The following is a 23,588-nucleotide window of genomic DNA, read 5'->3' on the forward strand; positions in this document are numbered from 1 at the left end:
GAGACGGCAGCAAGCCAAGGTCCCACAGTGGTAAAGGGCAGAGCTCGGTCTAAAGCAGCAGGCAGCCTGGTCCTCACTATGCTTTCATCACAAGGCTGAGCCATCCCTGGAGGCTGAAGCTCAGGGACAGACACAGAGGGAGGGCCTGAGAGATGGGCAAGCAAATGCTCCCCAGACCTTCTGGCAGAAGTGAGGTGAGGAGCCTCAAACCACAAAGGTTTGGTGGAAAATGGGAGGCTAGTGCTGGACCCAGAAGGGTCAGATCCGAGAATATGCTGGTGAGGAGCTGGCAGCCCGATGGCGCTACTCTCCACCTCTGCTTGGCCCATTGCTGGGCTTCTTTCAGGATTCAGTTTAAAACATTACCTCCTGACTGGGCACAGTGGCTCACGCCTGTAATCCCAGCACTTTGGGAGGCTGAGGTGGGCGGATCACCTGAGGTCAGGGATTTGAGACCAGCCTGACCAACATGGTGAAACCCTGTCTCTACTGAAAATACAAAAATTAGCCAGGTGTGGTGGCGTGTGCCTGTTGTCCCAGCTACTCAGGAGGCTGAGACAGGGGAATCGCTTGAACCTGGCAGGTGGAGGTTGCAATGAGCCAAGATTGCGCCATTGCACTCCAGCCTGGGCAACACAGCAAGACTCCGTCTCAAAAAAATATACCTCCTGCAAGAAGCCTTCTGTGACCCTTGGGCTGTCTCATGGCCTCTCTTCCAGCAGTCTGCATCCTCCTGATCTTCCCCTGCTGTGGCTCTCATCACATGGCATGTAATTGTCACTTGTTTGGGCTCCTGTGCTAGACAGGAATCCCTGAGGGACAAGTCTTGCCCAACTGTGTGGTCCTCTTTGCCAAGCACAGAGTCCAGCACCCCCAGAAATGTTTGAATGAAAAATCTGAGGCAGTGATGAATGGGTGTACCGGTTCCATCTCTGAAGCCTTTTCTTCCCCACAACTGGCCTATGTCAGAGGAGAGTCTGGGTTAGATGTTAGCAGGAGAGAATGCCTCCTTGCTTAGAAGAGCCTTGAATACCAGGCTGAGATCCATTTGACCAGAAGAGCTCCCTGAAGTCTGGCCAGCATCTGTGGGTACCAGGATACCCCACAGATCCTGTGGCACCCACAGATGCCTTCTCTAGCAGTGTTAGTAATATAGACCCGAGAGTCAAGTTTTATTTTGGGGAGTTTTTTTTTTTGAGACAAGGTCTCACTCTGTCACCCAGGCTGGAGTACAGTGGTGCAATCTCAGCTTACTGCAACCTCTGCCTCCGGGGCTCAAGCAGTCCTCCAGCCTCGGCCTTCCAAGTACCTGGGACTACAGCCATGTGCCACCATGCCCAGCTAATTTTTTTTTTTTTTTTTAAATAAAAATGTCTCCCTAGGAGACATAGAGATGGGGTCTCACTATATTGCCCAGGCCGTTTTCGAACTCTGAGCTCAAGCAATCTTCCCACCTCGGCCTCCCAAAGAGGTGGGATTACAGGTGTGTGCCACCACACCCAGCCTATCCCAGAGGTTTTAACATACTCTCTAGACTATGTTCTCTGCCTGGGGACCTCACCCCCTAAGGAAGAACACCCTGGGCCAGTATCTGCTCTCTGGAATACCCTTGTGTACTTTCCTGATGAGGTGCCTTATAGAGGAAATCCAAGGGAAAGAGAAGGTGTAGCCCCATCTTGAAGAACGTCTATCCAGAAGGAGGAAGGAGAGGTGGGCCCACACCACAAAGGTGGAGAAAACTCACAAGCCCTCTCTGCACCCCAGCTTATTTGTTCCCAACAGCATTACTACAAAGTAGGGTGTCCTCATATTTCAGATAAGGAAACAGCCTCTGAAGGGTCACCCAGAGTAAGGATGCATCTGCCTCCTTCATCCCTGTAGCCCAGTACCCGACACACAGTAGCCCCCGGCACATACGGGGTAGAGAGACCCTGACCACATCCTGTGGAAGGGTCCAGAGCAGAGCCATCACAGAGGGCTTCCGAAGACCAGGATACCCTTGTTCCTGGGCTGCTGGGCTGCTGAACAGCAGGGAAGAGGAGCTGTGTGAACCTCGATTCTGTGTGACTATCTGGCTGCATAATAAAGAGCTTAGGTATTCAAATCTTTTCTTGGAAATCTCAAGTATTCCATTCGGCTGCCTCACAGAGTTAGGTAACTTTATTTACTCATGCTAAACAGGGCCATTTTCAGAGAGGAAATTATGCAATGTACTATGCAAATGTGGCATTCTGAGAGCAGAGATAAGTGTGGTCACCGATGCATTATAAGATGAGATCGTGTCTCTGGCAGCTGGGTGTCACTTGATAAGGGGATATGCCAGGCTGTACTTGGAACTGATGCTCCCTTGGACTCGGTTTCTGGTAATTATGTTTTCACCACGTTGGCAAGCTGTGAACTGCATGTATTGAAGAAGTGGAACAAGGAGTGAAGCTTTTGCAAGTTGCTCATCCTTAAGTAGACTTCAGCAGAGAGGCTGACCCCATACATGTTCTGGACACATGGGAACAAGAAGGGCAACATTCTCATCCTCCATTCTCCCAAGAAGAGTCTTAAAATTTGACACGGGGGAAAGATGAAGACATGCAACTGGTTTTCTTGGCCACTTTATGAAAACCAGTCACCTCATTTTACTAGACACAGCATATACTTTTCACACTGAGAGAAAGGAAGTAGCTGTGGAAAACCCCACCTTTGGAAGCAGACAGAGCTGAGCCCAAAGCTAGCACTTCCCCCAGCCTGTGGGCACCTGGGGATGAGGCACCCAGCCTCCCCAAGCCTTCAGCTCCCTGCCTGAGAATGGCACTTTCAATTAGTTTTTGCTCCTGGGCCGTGTACCAGTCACAAAGACAGCCAACCTGTCACACAGTCACTGCTCAGATAGTTGCTGAGTGAGCCAGTGACAGATGTATCCACCTCTGTCTGTAAAGTGAGCATTGATACAGAGTCCTCAGTGGCCCTGAGTACCCTGGGAGACATGAAGATTCTGCAGGGTTAAGAGATTCTAGAAAGAGTCCTACAGAGGGCTCCATCCAAACTCTTTCCATTCAAATCCCTACTATTCAACCTGGGAACCAAGTAGATTTTCACAGTGATGGGATCCTGTAGTCATCACACAAAAGTGATATAAAGGAGGCCAGAAAACTAATAATTTGAGTGCAGGTTCTGCATACTGACCGGTCACCTTGTATCAAACCTGTTGTAATTTGCCTGAACTTCACGACAACCCTAGAAGTCCATTTTCCTCGCAACATTTTATTTTGAAAACTTTCAAGCATACAACCAAGTTGAAAGAATTGTATAGTCAACACCCTCATACTTGTCTACTTGTCTTATCACGTATCTACTTTATCCGCCAAACTTTTTGCAGCAGGGAGTTAGGGTCTCTGTCACCTAGGCTGGGGTGCAGTGTTTTGATCATAGCTCACTGCAACCTCGAACTCCTGGGCCCAAGTGATCTTCCCACTTTGGCCTCCCAGGCAGCTAGGACTACAGGTGTGAGCCACCACACCCAGCCCAATCTTCTTCTTTTTTTTTTTTTTTTTTTAAGATGGAGTCTTGGTATGTTTCCCAGGCTGGGATAGCTCTGGCTATGTTAACCAAGCTGGAGTTTACAGGCTTAGTCTTGGTGCTGTAGCCTCAAACTCCTGGCCTCAAGCTATCCTCCTGCCTCAGCCTCCTGAGTTTTGGGACTGTAGTTGCACGCCACCACACCTGGCTTCTCTTCCTTTTTTTTTTTTTTTTAAGATACTTTTCCTTATAGGTGAGGAAGTGAATCTTTTTAAAAATTTATTTCAAAGTAAATTGCAGGCCTCAGTACCCTTCTCCCCAAATACTCCAGCTTGCATATCATGAAATAGCGCTATAAAATTATTTTATTACCCCCCACCTATAGATGAGACAACTGAAACAAAGTCACATGCCCAGGGTCACCACAGCTAGAAGGTGGCAGAGTTACCAGTCAACTCCAGGCACTTGGCCCCAGGCCCGGCTTGGGACTGTTCCCCTGCATTCAGACCTATGCTTCTGGGCGGGGAAGCAGAGCTGGAATGTGTTAGGAGAACACAGAGTTTTCTTAACAGTGCTCTGCCGGTTACTCTTGGTGGTGTGGGCAGAGGGGTGTGGAGAGGCAGCTGAGGCCAGGACATCAGTGTGGCACCTGTAACGGGAGGCCCAGTGATCACAGCTCAAACCTTAAAACCAAGCACTAGATCCCAGTTTCCCCGGGTAACTGAATTTCAACAAATACCCCATTATCTCCATACCTCATTGCTAGTTTCCTTTGCAAATCCCAGAAATGCCACCAGTACTTTTTTTTTTTCCTCTTCGTATTAGAGGGTGCGGCTCATAGGCTTGGCAGTAGAAAGGTGCCAAGACCCACTCTCCATCCAGGAAATATCACACTTCACAACTGCCCCCTTTTTGTGCTGGGAAGGAATGCTTTAGGGAGCTACAAAGGAGACAAAGTAATTGATTGCTACTTGCAGCGAGTAACCCATAAGCTGTTGCTGGGTTGATGGAGAAATGGTTACTTAATTTTCTTCAAAGGATTGATTTGACTGTCAGGAGAAGCAGCCAACCTAATTGAGTGTGCTAGTTCACACCCTCGGTGGGAACAGTCTCAGCTCTTCTTTCATCTTCAAAGTGTCCTGGATTATGAAGTCCCCCACTGGAGTTAGTCGAGGCTCGGGAAGGTCCAGATGTCATATCACGCTGTTCTGCCTCCTCCGGGTGATCTGTAGAATTTACCAGGGCCCGGTTCCTTGTCACTGCAGCTCTGCTGGGCTTGCACTGGAATCAGCACTGGCTTCCTTTTCAAAGCACTCAAGTTAGCTCCCAAGGAAACATGATTTTTTTATGCCCCAGAATGACTGCTGTTTTCAGTTTTCACTGGATTCTGACAGGGTGGTGACCTGGGAGAGATGCATTGCACTGTCCTCCTGAGCTGTTGATTGACCCCTCGGACCACTTAGGCTTCCTCTCCCCTCCACCCCACAGTGAGCCGTGACTCACCAGGTACTCCCCAGCGGTGCAGTACTGGTGGCCAAGGCCCCTCCTGCAGCTGCGTTCTGTCATCAGGGAGGCATGCGAGGCTGGTTTTTCCCTGAAGTCACCAATGTAATTCTGTGCCACAAAGAACTATCTCCATCCCACAGAGGCTGGTGCCCCAAGTGTCCAGCAGCTTGGAAGGGCAGCCATCCTTGTGCTGGTGAAGCACCATGAAGGCAGGCCGCTGACCGGTCTTGCTAACTGATGGACTCTGGCATCTGAAAAGAGCCCAAGGGGCAGACACCCAGCTTCAGTCTCCCCTGCATGCCAGGAAGAGAAACTCTCAAGGGTAGAAGAGAGACAGCATTTCCTAAGCCAAAGAAGGAACTAGGTCTGCTGCTCAAAGAGGCCACCAAGTGCCCTGTGAAAGGGGGACCTTGCCAAGGCAGTCCGGGAGCATGGAGGTGGCTTCAGGTCCTCAGCCTCCAGGGAGTTAAACCCTCAGGGCTTGCCTCTTGAGAGCTCACATCATTTGACTGTCCCCTTGCCAGAACCAGGCATCTCCCACCCTCGGCAGCTAGTCCAGGTGGAGGGGGCACCAGGCTGTGAGGCAGACAAGTGATCTTCTCTCTGGCCTCACCCAGGGGACTGGAATGCCACGTTTCGATCAGCTTGTTCAGGAGAGTGTGAAGTTCACATGGCCATCTGGCTGCATCCCTCGGCCACATATGTCACTCATCAGTTTGTGTCATTGGGGAAGTCACTTGGCCTGCTGCAGTTTGTGTCCACCTCATAGGATCTGGGACCATATCAAGTGGAAAGTTGGGGCTTGGCATATAAAAGCACTTTATAAAGGTTGGTCTTGGTGCCAGCAACAGTTGTCATTGATAAAACTACTGGATGCAGGCCGGGCGCAGTTGCTCACGCCTGTAATCCCAGCACTTTGGGAGGCCAAGACGGGCAGATCACGAGGTCAGGAGATCGAGACCATCCTAGCTAACATGGTGAAACCCCATCTCTACTAAAAATACAAAAAAACTTAGCTGGGCGTGGTGGCAGGCGCCTGTAGTCCCAGCTACTCGGGAGGCTGAGGCAGGAGAATGGCGTGAACCCAGGAGGCGGAGCTCGCTGTGAGCCAAGATCGCGCCACTGCACTCCAGCCTAGGCGACAGAGCGAGACTCTCTCTCAAAAAAATAAATAAATAAAAAATAACTACTGGGAGCAGGGGCCTTAATTCAAAACAGCCCTGAGTTTTTTATTTTTTTTAGATGGAGTCTCTCTCTCTGTCACCCAGGCTGAAGTGCAGTAGTGTGATCATGACCCAGTGCAACCTGGAACTCCCAGGCTCAAGTGATCCTCCCACCTCAGCCTGGGACCACAGGTGTGCACCACCACGCCCAGCTAATTTTTATTATTATTTGTAAAGACGGGGTCTTGCTATGTCGCCCAGGCTGGTCTTGAGCTCCTGGGCTCAAGTAATCCTCCCGCCTTGGCCTCCCAAAGTAATGGGATTACCAGTATGAGCCACCTCACTCAGCCCTGATAATCTTTCAGTACATGGCTTTAGAGAACCAAAGCCTGGAATGGTGCTGCATCCCCAACTCCGGTGAAAGCCAGCGATGCTCAGTGTTTTTTGCCCTCCCTGCACCACCCACAGGCCACTGAAGTTCCCGCTCACTAATCCCTGGTACCAGCGCAGACTCTGGAATGGAAACAAGTCAGGCTGGAGTGGATGTGTGGAGGGGCCAAGACCACAGCCCCTCCCTCACAGGTGCAGCCATGGGCCCTCCCGATCTCCTATCAGCTGTGGGCCCTGCTCTTGGAATTCCAGGGTGAGCCGGCCTTTCCCTCAGGGGATCAGTGTTCCCTGTTCCTCAGCCCCTCCTGACCTCTGATTAACCACACGTGCTTGAAAGATTTGCTAATGTTTACTGAATTGCTAATTTAAATTCCAGCTGTGGCCTAAAACAGGCTATTGGATTTCAAAGCCTTGGAATTCTGCTGGCCTGGAGATCCCCCTGTAAGGAAAAAGACTTCCATTCTAAATGCAGTTGGAGCCACCAATGCCAAGAATTAAATTATGGATTGGCATCCATATTTTATTGTGAAGGGATTATTTAAATATAGCAAAAGTCAGTCAGCCCCATTTATCGCTCAGTAATGAGCTACAGCCTGTCAGAGGGGGGGTGTAGGGGAAGGCTTCAGCCCAGGAGCTAAAAGAACAGTTGGTTGAGAAGTCCCTGGCCTCCAAATGGGAGCACCAAAAGACATTAGCTTCCTTCCATCCCAGGCACAAATACTTCTTCAGCACCAGCCATTGCCCAGACCCCCTCCAGGGAGTATAGCAGCTAGTGATACCAGTCGGGGCCCCTTGTTTTGGGAGCTTACAGTCTGGACTGGGATGTTTCAACGCGGTCAAGAATGGCAGGCACTGGGGTGGGGCTGGAGATTGGGGAAATGTAGAGAGGGACTGGGAGAGCAGCCGGGAATGAGGGGTCAGGGGAGGTCTCACCGCAGAGCCCGGGGGGCCTGTGTATCTTCCATATTCCATGACCTTACAGGAATTCTGAAAACTGAAAACCAAGATTCATTTTCTCCCTCCGAAGAGACTCATTTAGTCAAGAGTTTGCATTCAGAAAGCATGACTACCTTAGGCAGAAGGGTTCCAACGAGAGAGTCACGGCTCCAGAAATGTCATGGCACTTCTGAGCAATTTGACTTGTGCTGGGTGAACACTACGACCCCTTCTGACAATGACCACCATAGCTTGGATGTGTGAGGCATGCTGGGCGCAGCCGCATGCCCCTCCCAGATACCCTGGACCACCTGCAGGTGGTTAAGTGTTCTACATATAAGGCAGAAACCTGAGACTCAGAGAAGGGAGGTGATCTGCCCAGGGTCACACAGTTTAATATTTGGCAGAGCTGGGCTTTAAACCCAGTCGCCATAGCACTAAAGCCGAAGCTCTTTTTATCAGGCCAAGTTGCCCTCATTCTGCTCTTCATGGTAACAGCATGCTTTTTTTCATGCTTTTTCCTTTTCTCCTCTTCCTTCCCAGCATCTTAAAATTGTGTTGGAAAATGGTTGTACTAGTTTCCCTTCATTCTGCTTAATACTCGGAGGATCTTCCAAGGTCCCCAAAACAGCCAATCCTGAGTTGTTTCTCTGGGCTAGTCTTCTGAGATGCAGCATGTAGCTTCTTGGTGGTACTGAAAGAATTTTAGAATTTTAAATGTGCCTGGATATAGCACTAAAATTACCATCATAATTATCTATTGCTGAGTAACCAACCACTTAAATTAACTTCATGGCTTAAAACAACTATGGGAATTCATTTTGCTGGCAAATGTATAATTTGCCCGGGGCTCAATGGGAATAACTCTGCTCCACATGGCATCAGCTGGAGTGTATGGACTGGGAGCTGGCTGTGGGCCTGGACCTTGGTTTCTCTCTATGGGTGTCTCCATGGCTACTTGGGCTTCCTCACAACATGGTGGATAGGTTCCAAGAGCATTTTTATGACCTTGCCTCAGAAATCACAAAGCATCACTTCCATTGAAACTCTTTTGGTCTAGACAGTCACTGAGGCCCACTCAGGTTCAAGGAGAAAGGTAGACCCCACCACTTGATGGGAGGAGAGTCAAAGTCACACTATAAGAAGAATATGTAGGTGAGAAATATTGCTGTGGCCATCTTTGGAAAGTGTAGTCCGTAAGAAAATCCATTTCAGTGCCCCTCTAGTCTGTGCTGTTACACCAAGGAGAAGGTCTCAGATTCAGACTAGTTTGTCTTAGAACCTCTATAACTCAGATTTCCCTTTTTTATCAAAAGAGCAGGCATTAGGCTGTAATTTAATAAATGGTCTTTTCTCCTCTAATCAGTTTTCATGTTTACCTTAATGATTGTAAGTAATTCTGTTTTTCCATTCATGGTAATGATACAAAGTTTCCTTCTGAAATTTATTTTAATAGAATACAAATGTTTTAGAAAAATTAAGCATAAGCTCTCATTTGCTGCTATGAATTTACTCTCGCATGTGCGTATGAATAAGAATGTTCCTTTGAATGTTGTAGCAAAAACTTCTAAACTCTCTGAATGTCCGCCAGTTGGAGAGCTGTTAAATGATGTAGAGTTCTCCCTACCGTGGGAGAGAATGCAGCTATGAAAAATCACAAGGAGTGTCTCAGTGCCGATGTGCCATCAGAAAGTGTCAAAAGCACAATGCAGGCAGTGTGGGTGGCATGCCACCATTTAAGAAAGGAAAGGGAGAGGAGAACATAGCCCCATGAGTGCTTGAAAATGCACAGTGGACAGGTAATAAGAGTCTGTGCAGTGGTTGCCTCTGCAGAGGGGGACAGGAGACCCTTATTATCCTCTGTAAAAAGGTTTTATACCTTTTAAAATGGGAACCTAGGAATGTATTATCTAGTGAAAGTGGTTGATACGTTTAATATTTTCAAATAAAATAGAATGGGTCAGGTGTGGTGGCTCACACCTGTAATCCCAGCACTTTGGGAGGCCAAGGCAGGAGGACCGCTTGAGACCGGGAGTTGGAGACCAGGCTGGACAACATAGCAATACCCTATCTCTACAAAAAAAAGATTACCTGGGCATGATGGCACACCTGTAGTCCTAGCTACTTGGAAGGCTGAGTCAGGAGGATCGCTTGGGTGCAGGAGTTTGAAGCTGCAATAAGCTATGACTGCACCATTACAGTCCAACCTGGGCGACAGACCTATCTCAATCAATACATACATACATACACACACATGACATGCAGCAAATTTTCTCCCCTCCCCAAAGAAAAATAAAAGGTAGTGCCTGGAAGTAGGAGGGCCATGTCACCTTTCCTTAGAACAAGGTTCTGCTAGGAGGCATGTCGTACCTTCAGGGTCCTGGGGATGACGGAGACATCTGCCATCCTACCTTTTGCCTGTGGGGTCTGGTCCCTTCCCAGAATGGAGGCTTGATCTGCATGGCCTTTCATGGTCTTTAGCCTCCCACCTGGGCCCTGAACTCCTCGAGGTGGGGGCCAAGCCTCATTCTCAGTATGGGCACTTGGTGCCTAGTACAGAGCCTGGCCCCGGTGGGCACCAGACTGTGCACCTGCACATGTGGGCTGAGCTGGACACCAGAGCTCTGGAACTCACAGGTCTGACTGTGAGAAGAACTCACACTTTGGAAACATCCACAGCTATGTCCCAAGGGTGCTGTCAGAGAGCTCTTGGCCTCCCGCCATCCCCTGGTTCTCAGTGATTGTCCATCATCTGCATGATCAGGCAGAGCCCAGCTGGCCAGCAGCTTGGCCTCGTGCTGCTCCCCAACCTTGGCTGGGCCTCCTAAAGACCTGAGTCCCTTTGTGTAAAACTATGGAAAGAGACTCACTTGTTTCTTTATTCAATTTTAAGTGTGCAAATAACATACCTATTTTCCCTTTGGAAAATCAGAGCAGTGCGTAGAAACTAAAATCGGCCTGTAATTCCAGCACTTTGGGAGGCTGAGGTGGGAGGATCCCTTGAGCCAGGAGTTCGAGATCAGCCTGGGCAACATGGCACAACCCCATCTCTACAAAAAATAAAAAATTAGCTGGGCATGGGTGGCGTGTGCCTTTAGTCCCAGTAGCTTGGGAGGCTGAGGTGAGAGGATTACTCGAGCCTGGGAGGCCGAGGCTGCAGTAAGCCATGATCGTGCCCCTGTACTCCAGCCTGGGTGACAGAGTGAGACCCTGTCTCAAAGAAAAAAACAGAAAGAAAAAAAAAAAACTAAAATCACCTTGGAGCTTCTTTTTCTACTCATCAGTATGTTCTTGAGACTTGGCTCTTCTGAACTCTCTGGAGAGTGAATTCATTCCATGTCATTGCTCCTTGGTGTTACACAGAAGGAATAAACACGTTTTAGTTAGACTTTCCCTTGCTGGAAAATTGAGTCTTCACAGTCTCTTGGCCCACACGTGTGAGTGTTTTTCTTGGGAACATACCAATTGCTAGGTCATAGAATGTGAAACTTTCGGTTTTAATAAATAATGCTAATTTGTCCTTCAAAACGGCTATGCTAATTTTTTCTCCCACTAGTAGCTTTTGAGAAATGCCAGTTTCTCTGCATCCTCATTACACCTGATGTTATCAGACATGTTTATTCTTGTCAATCCTATGGGCAGAAGATGGTATTTTGTTTTGATTTGTTTCAAGGTTTCCCACAAGGATGGCTCTGTGTGTGTGTGTGTGTGTGTGTGTGTGTGTGTGTGTGTGTGTGTGTGTGTGTTTATTGGCAGTCCCCATTCCTGGCTTCCCCCCTCCCCTCGTCTGTGAATGGCCTATGCAAATCCTTCACATCTACTAGTGTATCTTTTGCCTCTTAAATCACGTGGATAATTGATCTGATCATTGTCTTCTGATAATTTTCTTAATAAGAATCCTAAGCCCCACACCTGTAGAATTGGAGATTCGATGGGCAGTGAGATCTGGGGATGGTGGATGGATGATCAGGAAGCCTCATGTCACCTATCACCTGCACTGGCCTCTCCTTGCCATGGCCACTCCTGAGTGTCAGGCAGGGAGGCTGCCACATACCACGACAGAGCCGCCTGCCACCAAGTCCTTCCCATGGTACCTTAGCACTCAGCATACTCCTGCCGGCTGCCAAAATGTACACATGAAGGCTGCAGGCAGAGGCTTTAGAGGGTGGGCCGAGTTGGATTCCATTCAGCAATTCTCTCCTGGATTTATCCTCAACCTAAGACCCCATGGCAGTCCCAAAGTGACTAGCCCGTGTCCCCCAGGGCTCCACAGCCAGGGTGTGGAGCAGCCAAGGACTGGGGCAGGATACAGGAGTTCCCTAAAATGATACCTAAGCGAACCACAAAGGAGTCACCCAAAACCAGCATTTCCTTGATCTCCCTTGCGAATGGCATTCGCTTATAATCCGTAGAAGCCACTTCATTTCTCCTTAACTGCCCCACAGCCTCTGAAAAGCGAGAGGCTGCCTCCCTGGGATCCTTCCTGTCTCACTGGTGTGGCCGCATTTTAGTTTTCTTATGAAATCTCTCACTGTGTTGTCACAGGGCTTTGAAGTCTCAATTACATTTCTGAAAGCTGTTCTGTTCTGGGGTTTTATCGTTCCTTTTTTGTTCTTTGTGGTGGAGGTGGCAGGTCTTTCTTCCGCTGAAGCCCCTCAGGCAGCCAGGCTCTATGAGGGAGTCACACTGCCTGGGACAAGCCCTGCTGACACTGACACCTATGACTGTCCGTTTTCCCAGGTCAAACTCTCAGATGCACTTCTTTTGTGAATGTGGAAACAGAAGGTAGTCAAGTTGTCCTGTGTAGAGTGAGGAAAGGGAAAGGAGAGAAGGGGGAAGGAGGACAGAAGGAGAAAAGAAAGAACATGTTTATTGTTTTTGTTCTATTTTTAAAGAGCATTTTTAAAAAGATTCCCATTGAGAAAATGCTGTAAGTTTTGTTTGTTTTGAGACAGGGCTCATCACTGTCGCCCACACTGGAGTGCAGTGGTGTGATCACGGCTCTCTATAGCGTCAACCTCCCTGGGCTCAAGTGATCCTCCTGCCTCAGCCTCCTGAGTAGCTGGGACTATAGGCACATGCCACTACAGCAAGCTAATTTTTCTACTTTTAGTAGAGATGAGGTTTTGCCATGTTACACAGGCTGGTGTGGAACTCCTGGGCTCAAGCGATCCACCCATCTCAGCCTTCAAAATTGCCTGCAGTGTAGGCATGAGCCACCAGCCCCAGCCTGTTTTAAGTATTGAGTAAAGAAAACAAACCCTACACTACCACAAAGAAAATGTTTGTAAGAATGAATATGATGACTTCCTTTTTTAATAATGTAGAAGACTAGTCATCTAGATGATCATCCAACATGGAACTAAAAATTTATCCTGAGATATACATATTATTATACATTTTATGTTAATATAATACATTTCATAATATATTAAAACACACATATTTTATTTTAATTTTTTTTTAGAGACAAGATCTCACTGTGTTGCTTAGGATGAACTCTTGGGCTCAAGCAGTCCTTCCACCTTGGCCTCCCACAGTGCTGAGATTACAGGCATGAGCCACTGTGCCCAGCCCTAAAATATATTTTTTAAAAAATATTTTCAAATACCTGACTGGACTGTTTGGAAAGGAAAGAAGATTCTTGCTGTAGATAAGAAAGTACAACTGGGCCAGATGTGGTAGCGCATGCCTATAATCCCAGCATTTTGGGAGGCCAAGGCAGGCAGATCCCTTGAGGCCAGGAGTTTGAGACCAGCCTGGCCAACATGGTGAAACCCTGTCTCTACTAAAAATAAAAAAAAATTAAAAAATAGCCAGGCATGGTGGTGTGTGCCTATAATCCTAGCTACTAGGGAGGCTGAGGCAGGAGAATCACTTGAACCTGGGAGGCAGAGGTTGTAGTGAGCTGAGATCGTGCCACTGCCCTCCAGCCTGTGCAACACAGCGAGACTGTCAAAAAAAAAAAAGGTACAAATTCAATAAAGCCTATCCGGTGCTGGGATTTGCTATGGGGGCACCTAGCTGACTTCAGGGGTCATGTGCTAGAGAGAATAGAGGGAAACACAAGGCCTGTAAAGACCGAGAGGACCAACTGGGCGACATCCAGACGAAACCAGAATCTCAGACAGTTTACGCTGTTGGAGGATTGAACCGAGGTGTATGTTGCTGGGGGTTACCCGAAAAAGGAAAGAGAAGTTTATCTAGATTAAAAATCTGTGCTTTTAGATCAGGATGAAAATTGAAAAAGGAGAGGGGGGAAATCCTTGGAAGTCCTCAATCATGAGCCCAAGTTTGTTATTGCGTGTTTTGGCCAGAATTGATACCATCCATGTTACCCTTCTCCTCCCCGAATAAAGTTGAGCCAAATATCTGGTTAAAGTGCTCCCAACAGAACCTTTTGGGGTGGTGGAAGTATTCCACAACTGGGATGTAGTAATGCATAGCTGTAAATGTACTAAAACTCAGCACTATCCAAAATAGTGAACTCATGGAGTCAACCCAGGTGCCCATCAGTGGTGGACTAGATGAAGAAAATGTAGTACATATACACTATGGAATACTACACAGCCGTAAAAAAGAACAAAATCATGTCCTTTGCAGCAACATGGATGCAGCTGGCAGCCTAAGCGAATTAATGTGTGGGAACAGAAGACCAAATACCACATGTTCTCACTTATAAGTGGGAGCTAAACATTGTATACTCATGGACATAAAGATGGCAGTAGGAGACACTGTGTACTGCCAAAGGCGGTGGGGGGGGGGGTGACAAGGGTTGAAAAACTATTGGGTACTATGCTCAGAAAAAGAAAAAATTACTAAAACTCAAACTGTACACTTAAAATAGGTAAACTGTATACTTAAAATAGGGGAACTTTATGGTATGTAAATTATACTTTAATAAAACTGTGAAGAAACAACAAAACATCTCACCTACCATCTTCTAATCAGAGACTTGTTAATGTTTTGGCACATTTTCTCTGTACTAGTGTTTCTTTGTAGGGATACTTTTTTTAAAAACAAATCAAACTCATGGTAATAACATTTTTATCCTCTTTCATTTATAAGTATGTTTTCCACAGTCATTGCAATTATTTGTAAAACATGATTTTTAACTTGGGCTTATTATATGTGTTTCAAAAGTATGTCTTTGAATACTTTTCTCATTTTGAAATAATTTTAAACAGTAGAGTAGAACATAGAACAAAAATGAAAGTTCTCCCCTTAATACTTCTCCCACATACACACTCCTACCCCCAGTTCTCACCTCGCTCCTCATGGGGAACCACTGTCCACAGTTTGGTTAAACAATTTTTAAATGGGTGTATAATTTTGCATCTGGTGGGAAAAAAATGTACTCAAATAGTTCTCCTGTTTGGGGACATTTAGGTTGTTTCCGGACTGAGCTCTCTCATTTAAAACGTAAGTGGCAGAGGATTACATACACCAGCAGACCGTAGATCTAATGGTCCTATGTTACTCTGGTGATTTCCAAGTCAAGGGTAGGCATTAAATCAGACATTAAATTTGGGGATAACTTTCTTTTTCTTTTTCTTTTTCTTTTTTTTTTTTTTTTTTAGACAGGTTCTCGCTCTGTCACTTAGGCTGGAATACAGTGGTACACTCATGGCTCACTGCAGCCTCTACCTCCTTGGCTGAAGCAGTCCTCTCACATCAGCCTCCTAAGTAGCTGGGAGGCTAATTTTTTTTCTGCTTTTTGTAGAGACGGGGTCTCACTGTGTTGCCCAGGCTGGTCTTGAACTCCTGGTCTCAAGCAGTCCTCCCATCTCAGCCTCCCAAAGTGCTGGGATTACAGGCACAAGCCACCACACCCAGCTAGGGACAACTTTCAAGTAAGAGAAGGAACCTGGCATATGCAGAGGACTCCTATGCACAAGACCCCATGCTTTTCCCGCCGTTTCTTGTTTGACGCACCAACCAATTCAAGATAAGGGACATAATTCTCATTTTACAAATGGGAAAACTGGTTCTGAAGGGCCGAGTGCCATACACATCCAATGCATATCCACATACAACAGTGCAGGGCTTGGCTCTAAATTGTCATACGCTGAGTTGAGGGCTTGGTGATTCTCTCGTGGCTCAGGGGACTCTTGCTTTACTGTCTTTACTTAACTAGGTGAACTCAGTTTAACCATTTACTTAATTAGGTGAACTCAGTTTAACCATCACAAGTGTAAACTGCCATCAGTCTTTAAAGAAGCACAGAAATGTTACTGAGGTTCTTGGTTTAAGTAAGTTCCATTTGTCTATTTTTGGCTTTGTTGCCTGTGCTTTTGAGGTCTTAGTCGTACACTTTTTGCATAGACCAATGTCCAGAGAGTTTTCACCTAGATTTTCTTCTAGAATTTTTATAGTTCTGGGCCTTATATTTAAGTCTTTAATCCATCTTGAGTTGGTTTTGTATACAGCAAGAAAGAGGGATCCAGTTTCATTCTTTTGCATATGATTATCCAATTTTCCCAGCACCATTTACTGAAGATGGTGTTCTTTCCCCAGTGTGTGTTCTTACCAGTTTTGTTGAAGATCACTTGACTGTAAATATGTGACTTTATTTCTGGGCTCTCTATTCTGTTCTGTTGGTCCATGTGTTTTTCCTTTTGTTATTTTTTGAGACAGGGTCTCATTCTGTCACCCAGGCTGAAGTGCTGTGGTGCAATCTTGGCTCGCTGCAACTTTGCCTCTCAGGTTCAAGCGATTCTCCACCTCAGCCTCCGGGGTAGCTGAGACTACAGGCACACACCACCACGCTCAGCTAATTTTTTTTAGTTTTTGGTAGAGACAGTATTTCACCATGTTGGCCAAGTTGGCCTTTAAGTCCTGACCTCAAGTGATCTGCCCACCTCGGCCTCCCAGAGTGCTGGAATTACAGGCATGAGCCACAGCACCCAGCCTATATGTCTGTTTTTATACCAGTACCATGCTGTATTGGTTATTAGAGCCTTGTAATTTGAAGTCAGGTAGTGTGATGCTTCCAGCTTTGCTCTTTTTTTGTTTGTTTTGAGACCAGGTCTCTGTCACACAGGCTGGAGTGCAGTGGCGTGATCATGGCTCATTGCAGCCTTAAACCCCACTGGGCTCAAGCCATCCTCCCACCTGAGCCTCCTGAGTGGCTGAGACTACAGGTGTGGGCCACCACACTCAACTAATTTTTTGCGTTTTTTGTAGAGGTGGGGTTTTGCCATGTTGCCCATGCTAGTCTCCAGCTCCTGAGCTCAAGCAATCCTCCCTCCTTGGACTCCCAAAGTACTGGAATTATAGGTGTGAGCCACCACACCTGGCCTAGCTTTGCTCTTTTTGCTCAGGTTTGCTTTGGCTATTTGGGCTCTTTTTTGGTGCCATATGAATTTTAGGATTTTTTTCTAATACTGTGAAAAAGTTGGTATTCTGATAGGAATTTGCATTGAATGTGTAGATCACCTTGGGTAGCGTGATCACTTTAACGATATCATTTCTTCTGATCCGTGAGCGTTGGGTGTTTCTCCACTTGTTTGTGTCATCTTCAGTTTCTTTCTTGGGTTGCTGATTGTTTTGTTGTTGTTTTGGTTTGGTTTGGTTTTTTGAGACGGAGTTTTGCTCTTATTGCCCAGGCTGGAGTGCAATAGTGCGATCTCGGCTCACTGCAACCTCCACCTCCCAGGTGTAAGCAATTCTTCTGCCTCAGCCTCCCAAGTAGCTGGGATTACAGGTGCCTTCCACCACACCCAGCTAATCTTTTGTAGTTTTAGTAGAGACGGGATTTCACCATGTTGGCCAGTCTGGTCTCGAACTCCTCACCTCAGGTGATCCACCTGCCTCGGCCTCCCAAAGTGCTGGGATTGCAGACATGAGCCACTGCACCCAGCCATGCTGGTTGTTTTTAAGCTACAGTTTGAGCACCTAACATGCAGTAAGCAATGGACAGATGCTTTATGTACTTTATATGCTTTATATCAGTTCTTACTAGTAGCAGTTTGAGGGAGTGGGCATTATCTTTATTATCCAGATGAGGGATCTGAGATCCAGAGAGACAAAGAAACTTTCCCAGCATAACTGGCAGAGAAGGGACTCAGACCTAGGTCTGTGTGACTCTAGGCCTGGGCTCTAACCACTGAGCTCTGCTCCTGGTAGAATGAGAGTTAGCTTTGGTGTGTCTATCACCCCCGGCAGCCAGACTATGCCTCATTCTCTTCTCACCTTCCTCCTCCCAGATAACAGCGACTTGATTGCATGTACAGTGATCACCAAGGACGGCGGCATGGTCCAGCGATTCCTGGCTGTAGATATTTACCAGATGAGTTTGGTGGAGCCTGATGTGTCCAGGCTTGGCTGGGGAGTAGTCAAGTTTGCAGGCCTATTGCAGGTAAGATGGCCAGGAGCTCTGGAATCTCTTCTCAGTTGGCTACAAACACACACACACACACACACACACACACAATTATCATCTTTATCATTAATTTCTAATGATATTATGCAAGGTATATGTCAACAAATTGTCACCCCAAAAAAAAGCTAAAATATCACATAAATGCTCAGATATAGAGCAAAATCCTTTTTGACCAAAACCCTCAATTCTTACACTTCCCCTCCACAGGAGATAACCTTTATTATCAGTGTGACCTTTCCAGATCTGTTTTTCTGCCAAATGCATATATAAATGTAACTACATGTACTATTTTTTAAAATTATATACATATACTTGAGAGTGTATGTGCGTGTTTTTTATGATATCACATTGAATATGTTCTAAACTTTGCTTTTTTCATTCAATACTATGTCTTGGAGAGCCAGCGACGTTAGTACACGCAGACCTCCTGGTATTCTTTTTCACTGCTGTGTGACTATAGCAAGGCATGTTTAACCCATGCCCTGTCGACTATTTCCAGTTTTCTGCCTTTCCAGATGGTACTGCCATGGACGGAATCACTCTCACTCCTTTATGCACTTGGGCAAGATTTCCCTAGGCAGATACCAAGAAGCTGGGGTGTACTAATTTTAAGTGTTAGTAGACACTGCCAAATACCACTCTAAAATGATTGTCGCCACTGGCATTTTTGAGAATTCCCTTCTGCTCAGCGTCACTCCAGCAGAGCTAGGCTCTAACTTGCCAAGTACCAAGCTGGGGCTTGGGTTTTGGGGTTTTTTTGTTTGATTCTTTTTTGTTTTTAATGTTTGCCAATGTGGTCCGGGCGTGGTGGCTCATGTCTGTAATCCCAGCACTTTGGGAGGCCAAGGCAGGTGCATCACTTGAGGTAAGGAGTTCGAGACCAGCCTGGCCAACATGGTAAAACCCTGTCTCTACTAAAAATACAAAAATTAGCTGGGCATGGTGGCAGGCACCTGTAATCCCAGCTACCCAGGAGGCTGAGGCACGAGAATCGCTTGAACCCAGGAGGCAGAGGTTGCAGTGAGCTGAGATCACGCCACTGCACTCCAGTCTGGGTGGCACAGTGAGACCCTGTCTAAAAAAAAAAAAAAAAAGTTTGTCCACGTGATAGATGACTAGTACTAGCTCTTTGAGTGAATAAAGCAAAGAATCAGAAGGGTTGAAAGCAGCCTCCCAGCTCACCCCTCTGCCATACCCTTTGTCCCTGGATGTCCAGCCGACACTTCACGCCTGAGCTTTGCCCTACTTCAAGGCAGTCCATTTCTTTGCCAGCCAGCCCTGGTTTCTGGAAGGGCCTTGCTCAGGCTGCCCCACCTCTGCCTCGCCACAGCCTGACCTGCTGTCTGTGTCCTGCTCTCTGCAAGAACCACCTACATACTTGAAGCTGCTGTTACAGCCTCTTCCCCAACCTCCTCTTCTTCAGCATCTGTCTATTGTAAAAGTGTCTTTTACAAAGTATAATGTAAGAAACAACTTTAGAAGAATCTTTCATTTAAAAAAATACTCCATGGGCCAGGCGCGGTGGCTCACGCCTGTAATCCCAGCACTTTGGGAGGCCCAGGCGGGCTAATCACGAGGTCAGGAGATTGAGACCATCCTGGCTAACACGGTGAAACCCCATCTCTACTAAAAATGCAAAAAATTAGCCGGGCATGTTGGCGGGCACCTGCAGTCCCAGCTACTCGGGAGGCTGAGGCAGGAGAATGGCGTGAACCCTGGAGGCAGAGCTTGCAGTGAGCCGAGGTTGCGCCACTGCACTCCAGCCTGGGCGACAGAGCGAGACTCCATCTGAAAAAAAAAAAAACAAAACACTCCATGTAAGACATTGTCCGTTAACTGACTTATGCTTATCTATCTAGGCTTTACCTAGGCTTATGATTAATTTCCATTAGAATTTAGTGTCAGGCAAGTGTTTTCCTCCCCTGAAGAATTAATATGTGTCTTCCATCAGACAATGAAAGCCACATAAACCTTTTTTTTGGCCGTCTTCCAATGGGTACTATTTGTCAGGTCTTTACTATACCACACTCCCTGCTTTAAATGTAGAATACCTCATCTAATCCTTACTGTCACGTTTTGATGGGGGTGTTAGCTCCAAAGAGCCCATGCCAAATGTAATGCCTGAGAACCACAATTCCGCTGTGAGCCTTTTCCAGTGTTGTCCCCACCTCCTTTAACATTTCTGACTTTTGTGTTCATCCCCTCTCAGGCTTTTCTATCAGATCACCTCAAACCTTCATGGGAGCAGATTCTCTATGCAGAATCCGTTCTGAGGTTTTAGACTGGGTTTGTCTTTTTTAAAATTCACTACATGTTCATTTCTTCTCCACCTTCAAAACACAGCTTCCTTCAAATCTCTGCTCAGTGACTTTCCCTATTCCTTTCTTTTTTTCTTTTTTCTTTCTTTTTTTTTTTTTAAATTTGAGACAGAGTCTCACTCTGTCGCCCAGGCTGGAGTGCAGTGGTTCGATCTCTGCTCACTGCAACCTCTGCCTCCCTGGTTCAAGCAATTCTCCTGCCTTAGCCTCCTGAGTATCTGGGACTACAGGCACACGCCACCACGCCTGGCTAATTTTTATGTTTTTAGTACAGACTGGGTTTCACCTTGTTGGCCAAGCTGGTCTCGAACTCCGACCTTGTGATCCCCCCACCTCAGCCTCCCAAAGTGCTGGAATTACAGGCATGAGCCACCATGCCCAGCCCCTGTCCCTTAACTTTTCCCTTTGGGGACCAGAAGTTTCTCAAAGACAAACAAATGGTTGCCAACGATGTCCCCTTCTTAGAAGAAATAAGGAAGAAATTGATGAGTAGATGCGGAACTATATCTAAGATCATGCCAGATGGTAGTAGTAATTTTGGTTCATTATCTCTGGCTTCTCAGAAGTAAGAGTTTGCCTGTTGTGTTTCCTGTGGCCCCTTGAAGAGGCTTGTATGGGGTACCCTGTTATTCATGAGCTGACCCAAGTCCTCATGGAAAACGGGCACGAGCCACCACCACCAGCATCCGCTCCTTTGGGGTACTCTGTGCCTCCTCCTACACTGTCTTCTCCCACTGGGCCTGGTCTGCCTTGTGCCCATCCATGACTCCGTTGGACTTGGGAGGCTGTTGATCTTAGATCAAAAGCATTGAATTTGGAGACCTCTTTCTAGATGCCTCATGATGCCACAGCTCCTAGCCACTCTCCTCCCAAACCCAACGAATGCCCTTTCCTTTGCTTCTCACTGTGCAGGACATGCAGGTGACTGGCGTGGAGGATGACAGCCGTGCCCTGAACATCACTATCCACAAGCCTGCTTCCAGCCCCCATTCTAAGCCCTTCCCCATCCTCCAGGCCACCTTCATCTTCTCAGACCACATCCGCTGCATCATCGCCAAGCAGCGCCTGGCCAAAGGCCGCATCCAGGCAAGGCGCATGAAGATGCAGAGAATAGCTGGTGAGTGGCCGGACCCTGGCAAGGCGTCCTCTGAGCACTTGGCGGGGCAGGGCTATCTGTAGTTCTCACATTGACCTTGAGAACCCCCATAGCAAAGAAGAAGATACCTATGACTCAGGAATTGTTTTATGTGGGTACAAAGAAGTCCCATTTCCTGGGTGTTTGGTTTCTGATGAGTTTCTAGGGCTGCATGGAAGAGAAGAGGAGCCCTCCCTAGCAGGCAGGAGGCCAGCAATAAGTAGATACCAGTGTGGGACCACTCTTCTCAGCCCTTCACACTGAAATTCTCAAGCATATGTTAACAAAGTGCTTTGACATTCCTCTGCCACCTCCGATCCTTAAAACAACTCTGAAGTTCTGTAGGGCCTGCTCTGCCCATTTTACGGAGAAGGAAACTGAGGCTCAGGGACTTGCCCAAAGTCATGCAGGCAGAACCCACAGGCAGAACTTCCTGCTCTAAAGCTTACCCCTTCCTCCTTCACCTTCCCAGTTCTTATAAGAGGCAGCCCTACTTGGTGAAAGGCTGGAACCCTTGGAAGGAAGTCATTTTACATTTCACGGAGATTGTGGTGAATTTCTGAGGAAGCCCAACACTGCCTAGTGTTAGGAAGGCCAAGATTTCTTAGAAGCAAAGGCACAGAAATGAGAGAGATGCGTTCATTGGGCAGGAAGGCAGGGCTTTCTCCTCGGCGTGGGGGGAAGGCATTCTGTCAACTCCTAAAATTTCAAACAGTCTTTCTCAAGATACCCAGTGCCATTCAGTTCAGGCACCAGTGGTCATCCTGGTGGCTGCTGAGAGGATTTTAAGCCCACCTGGGGATGTGGGCATGCTTTCTCAAGGGATAACTTTAAAATAAGCCCTTGGCCAGGCACGGTGGTTCATGTCTGTAATCTCAGCACTTTGGGAGGCCAAGGCAGGTGACTCACTTGTGCCCAGGAGTTTGAGACCAGCCTGGGAAACATGGCAAGACCCTGTCTCTACAAAAAAATACAAAAATGAACCAGGCGTGGTGGCACACGCCTGTAGTCCCAGCTATTCGGGAGGCTGAGGCGGGAGGATCACTTGAGCCTGGGAGGTAGAGGTTACAGTGAGCCATGATTACACCACTGCACTCCAGCCTAGGAGACAGAGTGAGACCCTGTCTCAAAAATAAACCCTCAGAGGGCCAGTTTCTGGGCATTACCGATGCGATGATTTACTGTGCTGATTTGCACAGTCCCGCGTCCCACGTCGTCCCCGTCTCATTTCTCACTTAGCTGAAACTTGGCCTACAAAATCATTACTGAAGCATTTTGTAATGTGCAAAGTGACTTAAATCATTCAGCTCTTTCTTTTAAGATTTATTTTCAGGGAGTTGTTTCCCCTACACCCCCCGCCCATGTAAAGCAATTTCTCACAGCTGGCATGAAGGCCAAATACTTCATTTGAAAATTGAGAATTATGCTGTAAAGTGGCTGTTAGAACTAACGCCTTGGGTATTTCTTAAATTGATTTTAAAAAGCCCCTCTAAATGGATATATTGGGAGATTTATTTATGGAAGGGAGGATAGTGGCTGAGACAGATAAACACCCACTCATAGTTACACATGTACATGCACATACATATTTTCACATGCTCCTTCACACGTGCAGATATACGTACACACATATATGTGTGAACTCTCTGGGCAGACTCAGCCCCACTCGCTTGCAGTCTGAAACAGCCTTTGTCAGGGTCCTTTACACATGGAAGCTGAGAATCCAAAGTAGAAATTGACCTAGCATCCATTCCACTCAAAGAGCCCGGGCTCGTACCCCTTTCTCCTTGGTCTCCAGCCTTGGCCTGAAGCCCTCACTTGGCATCTGCTTGTGCCTTGAGCCTCAGTGGGATCTTTGATGTTCCACTGTTCTCTCCAGCTCAAGGCTGCCTGCTGCCCACTTGGCATCTCCTAAGTGACGTGCCTGGCAGGGCCACAGCCACTACAATGTCCCCCCACAAATTCTCACCACCCCCCTCTATCCCACATGCTCAGAGTGAACCATGCTATTGTTTGACCGTAGCCCTCCTGGACCTCCCAATCCAGCCCACCACTGAAGTCCTGGGCTTTGGACTCGGCTCCTCCACCTCCACTCAGCACCTGCCTTTCCGCTTCTACGACCAGGGGCGCCGGGGCAGCAGCGACCCCACAGTGCAGCGCTCCGTGTTTGCGTCAGTGGACAAGGTGCCAGGTGAGCCAGCCCCCTGCCCTGCTCCGCAGCTCGTTCGTCATGGTGGGCGTTCAAG

The 23,588-nt window shown here is 47.3% G+C and overlaps 1 protein-coding gene across 17 annotated transcripts in view; it reads left to right on the forward strand.

Annotated features, from left to right (window-relative positions):
- The window catches only part of CLEC16A (C-type lectin domain containing 16A), a 238,351-nt gene that overhangs the window by 157,305 nt on the left and 57,458 nt on the right, over positions 1-23,588 (forward strand). For all 17 annotated transcript variants that reach the window (XR_012429259.1, XM_065537629.2, XM_065537627.2 and 14 more), the window contains 3 exons: positions 17,714-17,865; positions 21,120-21,324; positions 23,366-23,533. Coding sequence is in view for 16 of the 17 variants with exons in the window: in XM_065537629.2 (XP_065393701.1) it covers positions 17,714-17,865; positions 21,120-21,324; positions 23,366-23,533 (525 nt within the window). In the remaining variant the exon portion in view is untranslated. The remainder of the gene's footprint in view (positions 1-17,713; positions 17,866-21,119; positions 21,325-23,365; positions 23,534-23,588) is intronic.

The sequence above is a fragment of the Macaca fascicularis genome, chromosome 20 (genome assembly GCF_037993035.2).
Source record: "Macaca fascicularis isolate 582-1 chromosome 20, T2T-MFA8v1.1".
Classification (NCBI taxonomy): domain Eukaryota; kingdom Metazoa; phylum Chordata; class Mammalia; order Primates; family Cercopithecidae; genus Macaca; species Macaca fascicularis.